This window comes from Hyalella azteca, unplaced genomic scaffold (genome assembly GCF_000764305.2).
Source record: "Hyalella azteca isolate HAZT.00-mixed unplaced genomic scaffold, Hazt_2.0.2 contig13003, whole genome shotgun sequence".
Taxonomy (NCBI): Eukaryota; Metazoa; Arthropoda; class Malacostraca; order Amphipoda; family Hyalellidae; genus Hyalella; species Hyalella azteca.
Window position 1 is genome coordinate 7,224 of NW_025942940.1, and position 14,640 is coordinate 21,863.

At 42.5% G+C, this 14,640-nt stretch overlaps 2 protein-coding genes across 2 annotated transcripts in view; both read left to right on the plus strand.

The window, feature by feature from the left end:
- Nucleotides 1–5,560: 5,560 nt before the first annotated feature.
- On the plus strand, nt 5,561–9,124 carry LOC125178813 (E3 ubiquitin-protein ligase Ubr3-like). The gene is made up of 6 exons (XM_047883475.1): nt 5,561–5,661; nt 6,305–6,434; nt 6,814–6,896; nt 8,433–8,488; nt 8,835–8,968; nt 9,119–9,124. Exons 1-6 carry the CDS (start codon nt 5,561–5,563, stop codon nt 9,122–9,124), a joined length of 510 nt encoding a protein of 169 aa, XP_047739431.1.
- Nucleotides 9,125–10,135: 1,011 nt separating this feature from the next.
- LOC108674357 (E3 ubiquitin-protein ligase Ubr3) overlaps nt 10,136–14,640 on the plus strand; it is a gene marked incomplete at its 3' end in the record, with an annotated part of 8,045 nt that continues 3,540 nt past the window's right edge. Inside the window, exons 1-5 of the mRNA XM_047883474.1 lie at nt 10,136–10,216; nt 10,407–10,698; nt 11,337–11,522; nt 12,161–12,315; nt 13,124–13,210. Of these exons, the coding sequence (XP_047739430.1) occupies nt 10,136–10,216; nt 10,407–10,698; nt 11,337–11,522; nt 12,161–12,315; nt 13,124–13,210 (801 nt within the window). The remainder of the gene's footprint in view (nt 10,217–10,406; nt 10,699–11,336; nt 11,523–12,160; nt 12,316–13,123; nt 13,211–14,640) is intronic.

A 14,640-nucleotide genomic window follows, 5' to 3' on the forward strand; every position in this document is an offset into this window, starting at 1 on the left:
GGTGGTGCGTGGTGCGCATGATGGTGTGTAGTGCATATTTTGGTGCTGCTGTTTGTGTATTATTGTGTTGTTGGTGTATGTGTTAGGTCTTGAGTGTTTAGGCCGTAGCTGATTGCTAGCCCATCCACGTACATGCCCCTAGCAGCCTCTGCTGCTGCTGCTCGCCCCATCACTGTTCCTGCTCGCCCCATCACTGCTCCTGCTCGCCCCATCACTGCTCCTGCTCGCCCCATCACTGCTCCTGCTCGCCCCATCACTGCTCCTGCAGTCGAAATTTTTTTATTCACTGTCAACCTCTGCTGAGCCTGTGCTGCCGGTGTCTGTGTGCTCTGTTGGTGTGTAACATACGACATATACACAAAGTACACACCTTTCTCCGCACACACAACACACTTCACACACCGGCCTTGGACACGCCACTACCACCACCTCCAGGGAATGATCAGTGCGGTACGGTAGTGACCGAAGGCGGTGCATCAGCAGGATCGGCGACCCAGACGTCGAGAACATTAGACCACTAAATTTACTGAGAGTAACACTCGCTTACTACATACAATACGCACCCAACACGTCCTACATACAATACGCACCCAACACATCATACATACAATATGCACCCAACACACCATACATACAATACGCACCCAACACACCATACATACAATACGCACCCAACACGTCCTACATACAATACGCACCCAACACATCATACATACAATATGCACCCAACACACCATACATGAACCTAACACTTCACACACACATTCAACACTTGCAGAAAGGCGGTTGACCTGCCTAGACGAATTCGAGATTTGAGTGAAGAGGAGGCTAAGCTGTTATTTAATTTTAAGACATTAAACGGCGATTTTTCCTCCTCTCTCGTTTAATAAGTACTTTTTGTACTCACTAAATTAGAGAAAGAATTTGGAAGTCATCATCGACCAAACACCAGCGACCCAAGATGAATCATTTTTACTCTGATTAAGTTATATTTTGGAAGCCTGCGTTTGTCCATCTAACTGTCATACATAAACACTTATTTAACCTTCACATCCACTCATATTTTCCCACAAACGAATTTTCACTTGAGAGTTCCAAACATTGTTTGGTTTGCCCCGCGGCTGGCTCGATAAAGTCTGTGCAATCCGAGCAATCAGGCTGTACTTGCACTGGTGTTTTCGCTGCAGGCGTCATGATAGACTCATCTTCTGATGCAGTGTACGCTAATTTTCTCGAACTTAGTCCCATCTTCTGGCGCTATGTACGTAAGTACTTCGAATTTAGACTCATCATCTGGCGCTGTGTACGCCATGTGCTGCGAATTTATCACCCACCTTCGTACGTAATTATCGCTTCACATCTGAAGCCCCGACTTGGGTTAGTTAGAGGCTGAACCCTTCCTTGTTTTATGATGAGAGCTTCTCATGCGTGCTGTGTATGTGGAATAATTTTTCTTAAGTAAATCGTTTCGATGGTCGTGGTGTGGTATGTGCGTTGAGATGAGTCGCATGACTCGTATTTTTCTGTTAGGATTCCGTTGATTTTCCGGTATAGCTTGTAGATGACAGTTTTTCTTTTCTCGAAGCTGGGTGACTTGGCTTTTGAATTTTAGGGTTTAAATATTTTAAAATCAATGCAAAATAGAAAAAATGAACTATTGAGTCGTTTTTCAATGAATGAAATTCCCTAAAATTCAAATTCGTGAATGTATTCATGCAGGTTGGAACACTGCGCATGGCGTGCAGCATGGGCCCCGTGATCGGAGGCGGACTTGAATCTATAGCCTGAGGAGACTCTCACCTCAGACCACATCTTGATCCTTGTGGTTTGCCGCTATTTACCATCACTTAAATAACATTATGGAGCAAGCAATTCTCCGTGCAGTCGTGCCCGCAACCAATCGTTGACTAACTAAGCTTGTACGAAGGCGTAACGAGTTATACTCCGTAGCTGCAGCAACACTCTCTAACTTTGTATACGTTTTTTGACAATATTGCTCAGCGAAACGAAATTTTGACAATTTATTTTATCCATGGGACTTTGTTATCTTTATTTAGGAGTGTTTAATTTAGCGCTTGTTTTCGGTACTATTGCTAATAGTATAAATTAAATTTCTGCAAATTTTTTTTCCTTTGGGCTGTGTACTCTTTATTTAGCAATGATTATTATTTTTCAGAAAGACTTATTTCTGTACGGTGCCGTTAATTTTAGAGAGCGTGGTCTAAGCAAATATTGAAATGCACTCCTGCTTTCAGTCCTTGGAGCACAACTAAATAGGTAAAATTGGGAGTGCCAGATGAAGCAAGGGAGTGGAAAGACCGCATGACTTCGGTTTGCAAGTTCAATTCCTAATGTTGCTACAAAGTTACAGCAAAGATAATTTGGTCGGTAACGAGACATATGTTGCTTCATCGCAATAAGTGTACTTCACCTGGCCCATCTAATGCTTTCTTACATATTACATAGTGCACTCGCTCGCATGAGACTTGCAGTCAATTGAACCAAATTGTTAATTGACTGCCACATTCAACAATGTGCTAAAATTGACTACCACATATGTGGGACTGGTCTAATATGCCACATATGTGGGGCTGGTCTAATATGCCACATATGTGGGACTGTTCTAATATGCCTCATATGTGGGTCTGGTCTAATATGCCACATATGTGGGACTGGTCTAATATGCCACATATGTGGGTCTGGTCTAATATGTCACATACTATGTGGGGCTGTTCTAATATGCCACATATGTGGGGCTGGACTAATATGCCACATATGTGGGACCCCATCACTGCTCCTGCTCGCCCCATCACTGCTCCTGCTCGCCCCATCACTGCTCCACGTGTAATGCGTTGAGTTGTCTTATCTCACTCAGCTGGCCCATTAATGAAGCGTATTTACGATAGCAGGGCTTTCAATTCCGATGTGTTTTTCCTCGCAGTTAAACCATGTGATACGCTATTCAGTTCTTCCTATTAATTTTCTCCGTCATGTTTACCTCTCGCTATTCGGCAAATAATTGATATAATAATAACTATCGCGATGAATTTATAATACATGCATACGAATTCTGCCTTTTATTCCAGAGATTTTCTACCTTTTACTAGGTATCCTAATTGTTCAAACCAACCTGTAGACTTTGGCTATATGATTAAGTGTATGTATACCTGAGCATTTGTGTAGTTTGGTAGAAATTGTTCTTTAATACAGATTTCATTGAAGACCAGAGAGTATTTCTTATTGAAAAATTTATATTGTTTTTCTCTATTCGGCGAATTAGTCTTACGATACGAATCGAAAACTCGAATATCAGGTTTCCGAGGGACGTTTTATTATAATTTACGACGTTTAGAATGCAACTACATTCATTATCAAGTAAGAGAAGGGCTTTGCAACATTTGAATTTGAAATTTCGAGATGACGTTAGTACAATTAAACAGTGGGTATATATGGATTCAGATTGTAATCAAAGTTTGAATTACGAGAACAGTTTTAACGTCCTGACAAATCCGGTAGTTTGTAAATTAATAGCTGGAGACTCCTGCTTGATGATGAGAGCCTCAGTTATGGCCAGTCTTGTGGCGTCTGGGCATCTCATGATGATTCTGGTGTGGGTCTCCAATGTCGCGCGAGTGAGGGTCTCATTATGAGACTCTCTCATGATGAGACAGGGGCTCTTGTCTCTTGTAATGGGCTCGACTAATGTTATTTACAAGAAACTAATGTTATTTACAAATATTCCTGCCACAAAGAAGGTTGTAGACTTCTCCAGAACGTAAATTACATTGGTTTGACCAGCACGACTTTGANGTCACCACCCTGACTAGTGCTGCGTGTCGCAGGTTCTGTTCGCGTCACCACCCTGACTAGTGCTGCGTCTGTCTCTTATACACATCTAGATGTGTATAAGAGACAGAAGTAACGCTGCATGTCGCTCGCTCTGCAGCAGCTGCTTCAACGTAAGTAGCGCTGCATCTCTCCCTGCATGTCGCTCTGCAGCAGCTGCTTCAATGTAAGTAGCTCATCGTGTCCTAAGTAGTGATTATCATCAGCATTGTGGTTAGTGATTGTACGATGTGGTGCGCATTTGTGTTTATCATTACCCCCAGCGATCGTGTGATAAATTTATGCCGATAAATTCTCATCATTGAGTGTGTTCGTGGATTGATGCTTCAGAGTGTCCGTGAGATATCAGAAAAATAGCGCATTATACTACGAACTAGTAAGTTTGATTCAAGTTAGTTTAGTTGGCGGTAATAGTGAAGGATACTTCACAGGATACTGATTATGAGTTTGTTTGTGTTGTGTGCATGGGTCTCGCCGGTTTGCGGGGTGACCTCTTGGCTAAAGTTATTGCGGAGGTGAAGTCGTTGCGGTTGTAACCCTTCCGAGCTTCAATACTTTTGCCTTGAAAATGCCAACAACTTTGTGCATTTCCTGAGCGTTTTAGGCGTTTTGCTGCAATGCTGCACTCTACGTAACGCATAAAGTTCTCAGGATACATGGAAACCTGTTACGAGAAGCATAAAGGGACAAAGCGAAAATGCTAGTTCCTTTTCCATACTTTTGTTTCCATAGAATATGGAAGCGAACTTATGATGAACGTTCTTCAGCGTTATGAGTTTTTTTAACTATTGTAAATTAGAGTTTAAGCATGAATTTTCGCGTTCATATTCAATTTTGTTTCTTTTCCATAAACGATATAATGAGCATTACTAATTTTTAATGCTGCTATTGGCTTTATTGTTATGTTTGACGATAATGAACCTGATAGCGATAGTGTTAGGATTGAGTATTTGACTGGGTAATTTGGCCCAGGTAATTGGCCAGATTAGTGTTGGGCTAGGTTAGGGTCTGACTCGGCCCGTCCTCTGTTTTACCCGGCCCATGTTTACCCCCGTTCTGTGTTTGACCCACTCCGTGTTTGACCCACCTGTTTGACCCACCTCATGTTTTACCACCTCATGTTTCACCCATGCACCTTCTGTTTGACCCACCTCATGTTTTACCACCTCATGTTTCACCCATGCACCTTCTGTTTGACCCACCTCATGTTTTACCACCTCATGTTTCACCCATGCACCTTCTGTTTGACCCACCTCATGTTTTACCACCTCATGTTTCACCCATGCACCTTCTGTTTGACCCACCTCATATTTTACCACCTCATGTTTGACCCACCTCATGTTGTACCCACCTCGTATTTTAACCATTCTCTGTATACACAGGACGGCGACCACCGCGGCCACGATTACAACCTCTTCCGCTCGCAGTCCGGCGGCGCCTGCGACTGCGGCAACTCGTCTGTACTGCGCCCCACCGGGTGGGTGATGGCGTGTGGCGTGTGTTTCATGTGTGGCATGAGTGTGTCATGGTGTTCCTTACTGCGCCACACTGGCTGGGTGCTGGGGTGTGGCGTGTGGTGGTATCACGTGTGGAGTGGGTGCAGAGCCATGGGCTGGTGTGGCGTGGTGTGTTACGAAGTATGTCATAGTGTGTTAAGAAGTGTAAGATGTTAATTGTGTGGCTCAGTGTGGAATGTTATGTGGCTTATAGTGGCATGGTTCACGTGACGAAGGCACCACAGCACCTGTTCCTCCTCCTGCAGCAGCTCGTCCCTCACATCGTCGTGCGCATGGTCTACCATCTCAGGGAGGCAAGGTAATGATCCATTCATATACATGACATTCATATATGGCATTCATACATGGCTACAGTCATAAATGGCATTCTTATATGGCATTCATACACGGCTACATTCATAAATGGCTGTATTCATACATGGCTACGTTCATACTTGGCTACATTTATACGTGGCATTGTTCATTCATGGCTACATGCATACATGGCATTACTCATGCATGGCCGCATTGATGTATGGCTCCATTCATCCTCGGCTGCATCAATTTCTTTCAATTCCTCATATTCTAAAATCTATTCACAGATTTTACTTACAATCTCTTCTGTCAAAGAACAAAAAGCACCGAACTAGTGCCTTCAGAATTTTCTCAGATTTATACTTCAATAATTTCTACAGCATTATCTTCTGAATCCTGGTCAGATTTTTCTGCAGAATATTCTCCTAAATTTCCTAATAATTGTCTCAGAATTAGAGTCATAATATAATAATACTAATAATATAGTGTTCTTTGATGCAGTTCTGAGGCTGACCCGGCGGTGAGCGTGGCTGTAATTTTGGTCAGAATTTTTTTGTTTGCAAAATATTCTCTTAAATTATTTAATAATTGTGTCAGAATAGAGTAATAATATAATAATACTAATAAAATAGTGTTATTTACTGCAGTTCCGACGCTGACCCGACGGTGAGCGTGGCCGTGAGCGACCTGGACGCGCTCTTCTCCTTCTGCCAGGCGCTCTGTGAGCGCAACCTGCGCGTGGAGGAGATATTCCGTGATGTGCTCTGCTCCACGCAGGTGATGAGTGATGTGCTGTGCTCCACGCAGGTGATGTGTGATGTGCTCTGCTCCACGCAGGTGATGAATGTTCTGCACGTGATCAGTGATCACTCAAGTCATCGATGCTCTACAATTGATCAGTGATCGCGCAGGAATTGATCACTGAGATGATCAATTCCCTGCACTTATTTTTTTATTCAGAAACCTTGGCCAGCTGCTGACTTTTGATTCTGCTTAATTCATCTATTTATTCTTTGGCCTATTTTCTTGTGATTTTTGCACGTTAATTGGACTATAAGGGACACTATATTAGACTATAATAATGTAGGAACTACATCATAATTAATAAATAATTAAAGTTACTCCATGGTTCATTAAGAGTATAATATATTTACAGGCATATGCTCATTTCCGGGAAGGTTTGATGCCGGACGGGACGCGCAGCAGCGGCCACGCCAGCATCAGCGCCTCCTGGCGGTGGTACAGCGAGGCCTTCGCTGCCCTCCCTGACATACAAATGCCGGATGATTACCATGGTAATGATGGTAATAGTTACTGTAGTTACAGCGCAGCCTTCGCTGCTCTCCCTGACATACAAATGCCGCGTGATTACCATGGTAATGGTTACCTTAATGTCTTACTTGTTACAATATAATGTAGCATGGTTACCATGGTAAGCGTTACTGCTGTTACCGTAATTGATGCCTTACTTGTACGACTGTATATAGATGCATAAATATTCGTTATATAGGTACGTAAGTAGTAATCAATATACACGACATGCCCCCAGACGTGACGGGTGCCGTGGGGGCCGTGATGATGAGTAATGTGCTCTGCTCCACGCAGGTGATGAGTGATGTGCTCTGCTCCACGCAGGTGATGTGTGATGTTCTCTGCTCCACGCAGGTGATGTGTGATGTGCTCTGCTCCACGCAGGTGATGTGTGATGTGCTCTGCTCCACGCAGGTGATGTGTGATGTGCTCTGCTCCACGCAGGTGATGAGTAATGTGCTCTGCTCCACGCAGGTGATGAGTGATGTGCTCTGCTCCACGCAGGTGATGAGTGATGTGCTCTGCTCCACGCAGGTGATGAGTGATGTGCTCTGCTCCACGCAGGTGATAAATGTTCTGCACGTGATCAGTGATCACTCAAGTCATCGATGCTCTACAATTGATCAGTGATCGCGCAGGGAATTGATCATTGAGATGATCAATGCTCTGCACTTGATTTTTTTTATCCAGGAACCTTGGCCAGCTGCTGACTTTTTTATTCTGCTTAATTCATTTATTTATTCTTATGCGTATATTCTTGTGATTTTTGCAGGCTAATTGGACTATAGGGGACACTATATTGGACCAGAATAATCTAGGAGAATAATATAATTAATAAATAATTGAATTTACTCCATTATTCATTGAGAATATAATGTATTTTCTTGTGATTTTTGCACGTTAATTGGACTATAAGGGACACTATATTAGACTATAATAATGTAGGAACTACATCATAATTAATGAATAACTAAAGTTACTCCATGGTTCATTAAAAATATAATATATTTGCAGGCATTCGCTCACTTCCGGGAAGGCCATAAGGGATACTATATTGGACTATAATAATCTAGGAATTACACTATAATTAATAAATACTTGAAATTACTGCATAATTAATTGAGAATATAACATATTTGCAGGCCTATGCTCACTTCCGGGAAGGTTTTCTTGTGATTTTTGCAGGTTAATTGGACTCTAAGGGACGCTATATTACACTATAATAATCTGGGAATTACACTATAATTAATAAATAATTGAATTTATTCCATTATTCGTTAATAATATAATATATTCGCAGGCATACGCTCACTTCCGGGAAGGTTTGATGCCGGACGGGACGCGCAGCAGCGGCCACGCCAGCATCAGCGCCTCCTGGCGGTGGTACAGCGCAGCGTTCGCTGCCCTCCCTGACATACAAATGCCGGATGATTACCATGGTAATGATGGTAATGGTTACTGTAGTTACAGCGCAGCGTTCGCTGCTCTCCCTGACATACAAATGCCTGATGATTACCATGGTAATGATGGTAATGGTTACTGTAGTTACAGCGCAGCCTTCGCTGCCCTCCCTGACATACAAATGCCGCGTGATTACCATGGTAATGGTGGTAATGGTTACTGTAGTTACCTTAATGCCTTACAGTTATACGATAGAGGATTATTTCTATACGTCATATTATATACAAATGCGGATTATTATATGTGACTATTATACGACTAAATATTTTATAGTTACAATTATACGATAGAGGATTTTTCCCATACGTCATATTATAGATATATATAACTATTATACGACTATATATAGATGCATAAATATTCGTTATACGAGTACCGTATACAATATACACGACATGCCCCCAGACGTGACGGGTGCCGTGGGGGCCGTGGGGCACACGACGTTCCTAGACGAGCTCGTGTTCTGGATGATCAACTTCGAGTTCCCTGAGAAGCTCTCCTGCTTCCTCCTCAGCATGCGGCCTGACGCTGTCTTTGAGGTACTTATTATGACTTTATTTATTTATTATTAATGTATTTAATATGACGCTGTCTTCGNGCCGTGGGGGCCGTGGGGCACACGACGTTCCTAGACGAGCTCGTGTTTATCTTCGTTATATGAGCATACAATACACACGACGTGCCCCCAGACGTGACGGGTGCCGTGGGGGCCGTGGGGCACGCGACGTTCCTAGACGAGCTCGTGTTCTGGATGATCAACTTCGAGTTCCCTGAGAAGCTCTCCTGCTTCCTCCTCAGCATGCGCCCTGACGCTGTCTTCGAGGTATTTGTTATAACTTTATTTGTTTATTATTTAATGTACTTAATATGACTCTGTCTTCGAGGTATTTATTGTTACTTCATTTATTTATCATTAATGTATTTAATGTACGCTGACGCTGTCTTCGAGGTACTTATTATAACTTTATTTGTTTATTATTTAATGTATTTAATGTACGCTGACTCTGTCTTCGAGGTACCTACTTATTATAACTTCATTTCTTATTTAGTGAATGAGCATATAATGAATGAAGTGTTTATTATTATTGTTATTTTATTTATTCTTTATTTAATGTATGAGAATGTAATGGACGAGATGTTTATTTTTATTGTAATTGTATAAGATTTATTGTAAAGACATATTTTGTGGGGAGACTTGTAATTTGAAGAGGAGTATTATTCATAGATATATATCATTTGCACAGATATAATAGTTGTTACGACCTATTACGATGGAGATCTTTTATTTGTACCCATTTATTTATTAATTATTTGTTGTTGTTATTAATACCCATTTATATATTAATTATAATATTAATTTATTGTTGTTATTTTGTGTGGCAATTGCATTAATTGCTGTATTTGTCTACTCCATTTACAATTTACATGAACCAATTCATAGGTTTACAGAAGTTCAACTCGGTATATTGAATCAGTTTAACTATGTATATTGAACAAGTCTTTTGTAACTTTGTTGACAGAAACATTCTTGATTAATTTGGTGCATTCATTAATTTTTCTTTGAAATCCATTCCATGGTCGGTTATTATTATTTATTTCTAAATATTATTCATTTCTGCCACTACGGCCGTATTAGTGTCAGCTACTCACCCTTCATACCCCCACAGGACGCGTTCACACGGTCGTTCGTATGCCACTACGGCCGTATGAGTGTCAGCTACTCACCCTTCATACCCCCACAGGACGCGTTCACACGGTCGTTCGTATGCCACTACGGCCGTATGAGTGTCAGCTACTCACCCTTCATACCCCCACAGGACGCGTTCACACGGTCGTTCGTATGCCACTACGGCCGTATTTGCCACATGCTACTCACCCCTTACCATACCCCTCACAGGACGCGTTCACACGGTCGTTCGTATGCCACTACGGCCGTATTTGCCACATGCTACTCACCCCTTACCATACCCCTCACAGGACGCGTTCACACGGTCGTTCGTATGCCACTACGGCCGTACTCACCATTCATACCCCTCACAGGACGCGTTCACACGGTCGTTCGTATGCCACTACGGCCGTATTTGCCACATGCTGAACAACAGTTCAGACTTCGTGTCAGCAAGTCACCGGGCTGTGCACGTGTCCGTGCAGCTGTTCTCTGACCAGAAGCTCGCCCTCAGGATGGTGCAGGACTACCCTCTGCTGGATGTACTCGTCGTCTGCATTCAGAGGATCTTCGAACAGGCACAAGTTGACTTCAAGTTAAATGGTGCGTAGTGCAGCAACTCCATGGTGCATTGTGGAGCAACTCCATGGTGCGTAGGTAGTGGAGCAACTAAATGGGGCATGGGATATATAGGCTTTAAACAGGCACAAATTGACTTCAAGTTAAATGGTGCGTAGTGAAGCAACTCCATGGTGCATAGGTAGTGGAGCAACTCCATGGTGCATAGGTAGTGGAGCAACTCCATGGTATGTGGGGTAGACATTAAACAGGCAAAAATTTACCTCAAATTAAATGATGCGTGATGGAGTAACTCCATGGTGCATAGAGCATAGTCCAACTCCATGGTGTGTGGGATATATGGCATTAAACAGGCACAAAATGATGTCAAATTAAATAGTGCGTGATGGAGTAAATGCATGGTGGGTATTAAAGCAACTCTATGGTGCGTAATGGAGCAACTCCATGGTGTGTGGGATATATAGGCATCAAACAGACACAAATAGACGTTAAATTAATAGTGCCTGCGCCCACATGGTGGGTGGAGTGTAGTTTCAATTTATTTAACCAGCGTTTCTTACCGATAATAAACGAACTGCTTTGCTGTATTGTTTTCTATGCTTGAGAATAAACAATAGATAGATAATAATTTATTATATTTTAATTGTTATTTTTCATGACAGAAATGGATCCTTCGCTAGCCCCGCTACGCATCGTAGATATTCGTCACCGCATCATGAGAAAGCAATGCTTCTGGCCCTTCGTCTCGGACCTGAACAACCTGCTTGGTCATCGTCCTATCGCGACCATGCTTATCTCCAACCTCTGGCTTAGGAACCAGTTCTTCAGCTATATTGCTGCTTACCAATGTTAGTTTATATAATGGAGAGAGCAGAAAATAATGAAAGGTTGTTCTTCTTTAATAGTTCTTAGTGTATCTAGTTTGCTTGTGGTTTCATATCATTTTTTTCGTGATGTATCTACTAACTTCGATGAAAGTTGATGCTTCTTACGCCCGTTTCCTGGTTAGTCGCGAAGCCCATTTCATGAACCCTTATTCATATTCATGAATCTTAATTCACGAACCACATTTCCTTGCAGTCATGAATCCATTTCACGAACCCCGGGTCCTTGCAGTCATGAACCCCATTTCACGAACCCCGGTTCCCTGCAGCCATGAACCCCATCTCACGAACCCCGGTTCCTACAGTCATGAACCGCATTTCACGAACCCCGGGTCCTTGCAGTCATGAACCGCATTTCACGAACCCCGGGTCCTTGCAGNTCCTGGCAGTCATGAACCACATTTTTTGAACCACATTTCCTGGCAGTCATGAACCCCATTTCATGAACCTCGGTTCCCTACAGTCATGAACCGCACTTCATGGACCCCATTTCATGAACCTCGGTTCCCTACAGTCATGAACCGCACATCATGAACCCCGGTTCCCTACAGTCATGAACCGCACATCATGAACCCCATTTCATGAACCCCGGTTCCCTACAGTCATGAACCCTGTGGACCGGCGCGTGCAGTCTTACGAGGGGCACGTGGGGGGCGAGGAGCCCCCCTACCTGTCGGGGGTGAGCTGCGAGCTCGAGGTCATCTCCATAGGCGTGTGGAACCTCCTGGGGCACCTCGACGACCCTCACGACGAACAGGTGTGTGCACTCACTCAGATGCGTGGAACTTTATCCCAATGCTGCTGCTGCTGGGGCATCTCGACGACCCTGACGACGAACAGGTGTGTGCACTCACTCAAATGCGTGGAACTTTATCAAAAAGAGATTTTTTTCTCTTTGTGAGTTATTCTGGCCCAGTTTGAGCCAGCCAAAAGGCGCATCACTATCGTTGGTAGGTGCAGTGAATGCATCACTATTCGGACATTAAGACCAATTTATGTCTCTGAGTGTGTGTATCATGAACCGTGCGTATATAAAGCGTTCTGTCTCAATCATATTCATAACACGTATGTTTTAGTTTAATTAATTTATTTTCAGTTATAAATATCGTCATCCATATATCGTCAGTTTTTCCGTCTTAAATGCCTCTTTTACCCACGTGACAGTCATCCAAGTCCACATTTTCCATTGCTCTGCGTTTGATCCCTGTTTTCAATTCATACATCTTAACTAGATGGTAGTTACGATAATTGTGGTATAGTTGTAATAATTACTCTACTAACTAGTTATGATAGTTATGGTAGTTATGATAATTATGGTAGTTACGATAATCACGGTAGTTATAATAATTACTGTAGTTATGCTAATTACTGTAGTAATGATAGTTATGATAATTATGGTAATTATGATAATTATGGTAATTATGATAATTACGGTAGGTAGTTATGATAATCACAGTAGTTACGATAATTACGTTAGTTATGATAAATACGGTAATTATGATAATTATGGTAGGCTTTACGGTAGTTATGATAGTCACGGTAATATTGTTGGTTGTTGTGTGCAGTGCGTGTCGCACATGATGGTGCTGGTGGACTGCGCCAGGAAGGCGCTGCTCGACTGGTTCAAGAAGATCGGCTTCTCGGGCGTCGATGTGAGTACCTCCAGCGTGCGCATCATGCTAACACGTATGTTTTAGTTTAATTAATTTATTTTCAGTTATGAATATCAGTTTCAGTTATGCACCTACTAATTTACTTGAGTATTTAAATACGATAATAGTCTTCAACTATGTAGGACATTTCGCCCGCCACGGTGCATCCATGGTTGAACTATTTAGGGTTGACCACGAGGGCGACGGATTGGTTGTCTGGTTTGATTACAGTTCAGTGATTGGTCGATGTCTGTGACGTCACTGATCTCGGTGACGTCACAGACGAACAACAAACTACATCCATTCAACTGACCTTCTCTTAGATTAACCTTGTACTAGTTCAACCATCTTAGATTCTTGACCTAAATTCATCCATCCATTTTAAATCCCTAACAAAATTCGGGGACGGCCTAGGCGGCCGAATAGTCACTACACTCGGCGCAAAGTTATTCTGGGTCTGCGTATCCACCCGATCGAAATCAGTTTCTGGGCCTATACTTTCAAAAAAAGTTAAGAGATCGTAAGTTCATCAGCCAATCATTGACGGCCTTGCAAGCAAAATCCACCAATCATAGACAAGAAAATAGTGCGTAAGTAGTTACGTGCACTTAGCGAGTTTTGTAAGTATGGCCCCTGATTTATGCGCTCCCCGAGTCCCGGGCGGCGCCTAATGCAGGGTCGCGCACGCCTCTAAATTTCTTTAGTGATCCATATCGTCGGTTTTTCCGTCTTAAATACCTCTCTTACAGACGTGACAGTCATGCAGGTTAAGTCCACAATTTCAATTCCTCCGCGTTTAATCCCCGTTTTCAGTTCATTCATCTTAACTGATGGTAGTTACGATAATTATGGTAGATTTATAATAATTACTCTATTTATGATAGTTATGGTAATTATGATAATTATGGTAGTTATGATAATTATGGTAGTTATAATAGTTACGCTAGTTATGATAATTACGGTAGTTATGCTAATTACGGTACCGGTAGTTACGATAATTTTGGTATTTATGATAATTACGGTAGTTATGCTAATTACTGTAGTTATGATAATTATGGTAGTTACGATAATTATGATAGTTATGATAATTATGATAGTTATGATAATTATGATAGTTTTGGCCGCTACTATAATTACGGTAATTACGGTAGTTATGGTAATCACAACAGTTATGATAATCACGGTAATATTGTTGGTTGTCACGAGCAGTGCGTGTCGCACATGATGGTGCTGGTGGACTGCGCCAGGAAGGCGCTGCTCGACTGGTTCAAGAAGATCGGCTTCTCGGGCGTCGATGTGAGTACCTCCAGCGTGCGCATCATGCTACTCATGCGCATCATGCTACTCATGCGCATCATTCTACTCATGCGCATCATGCTACTCGTGCGCATCATGCTACTCATGCGCATCATGCTACTCATGCGCATCAT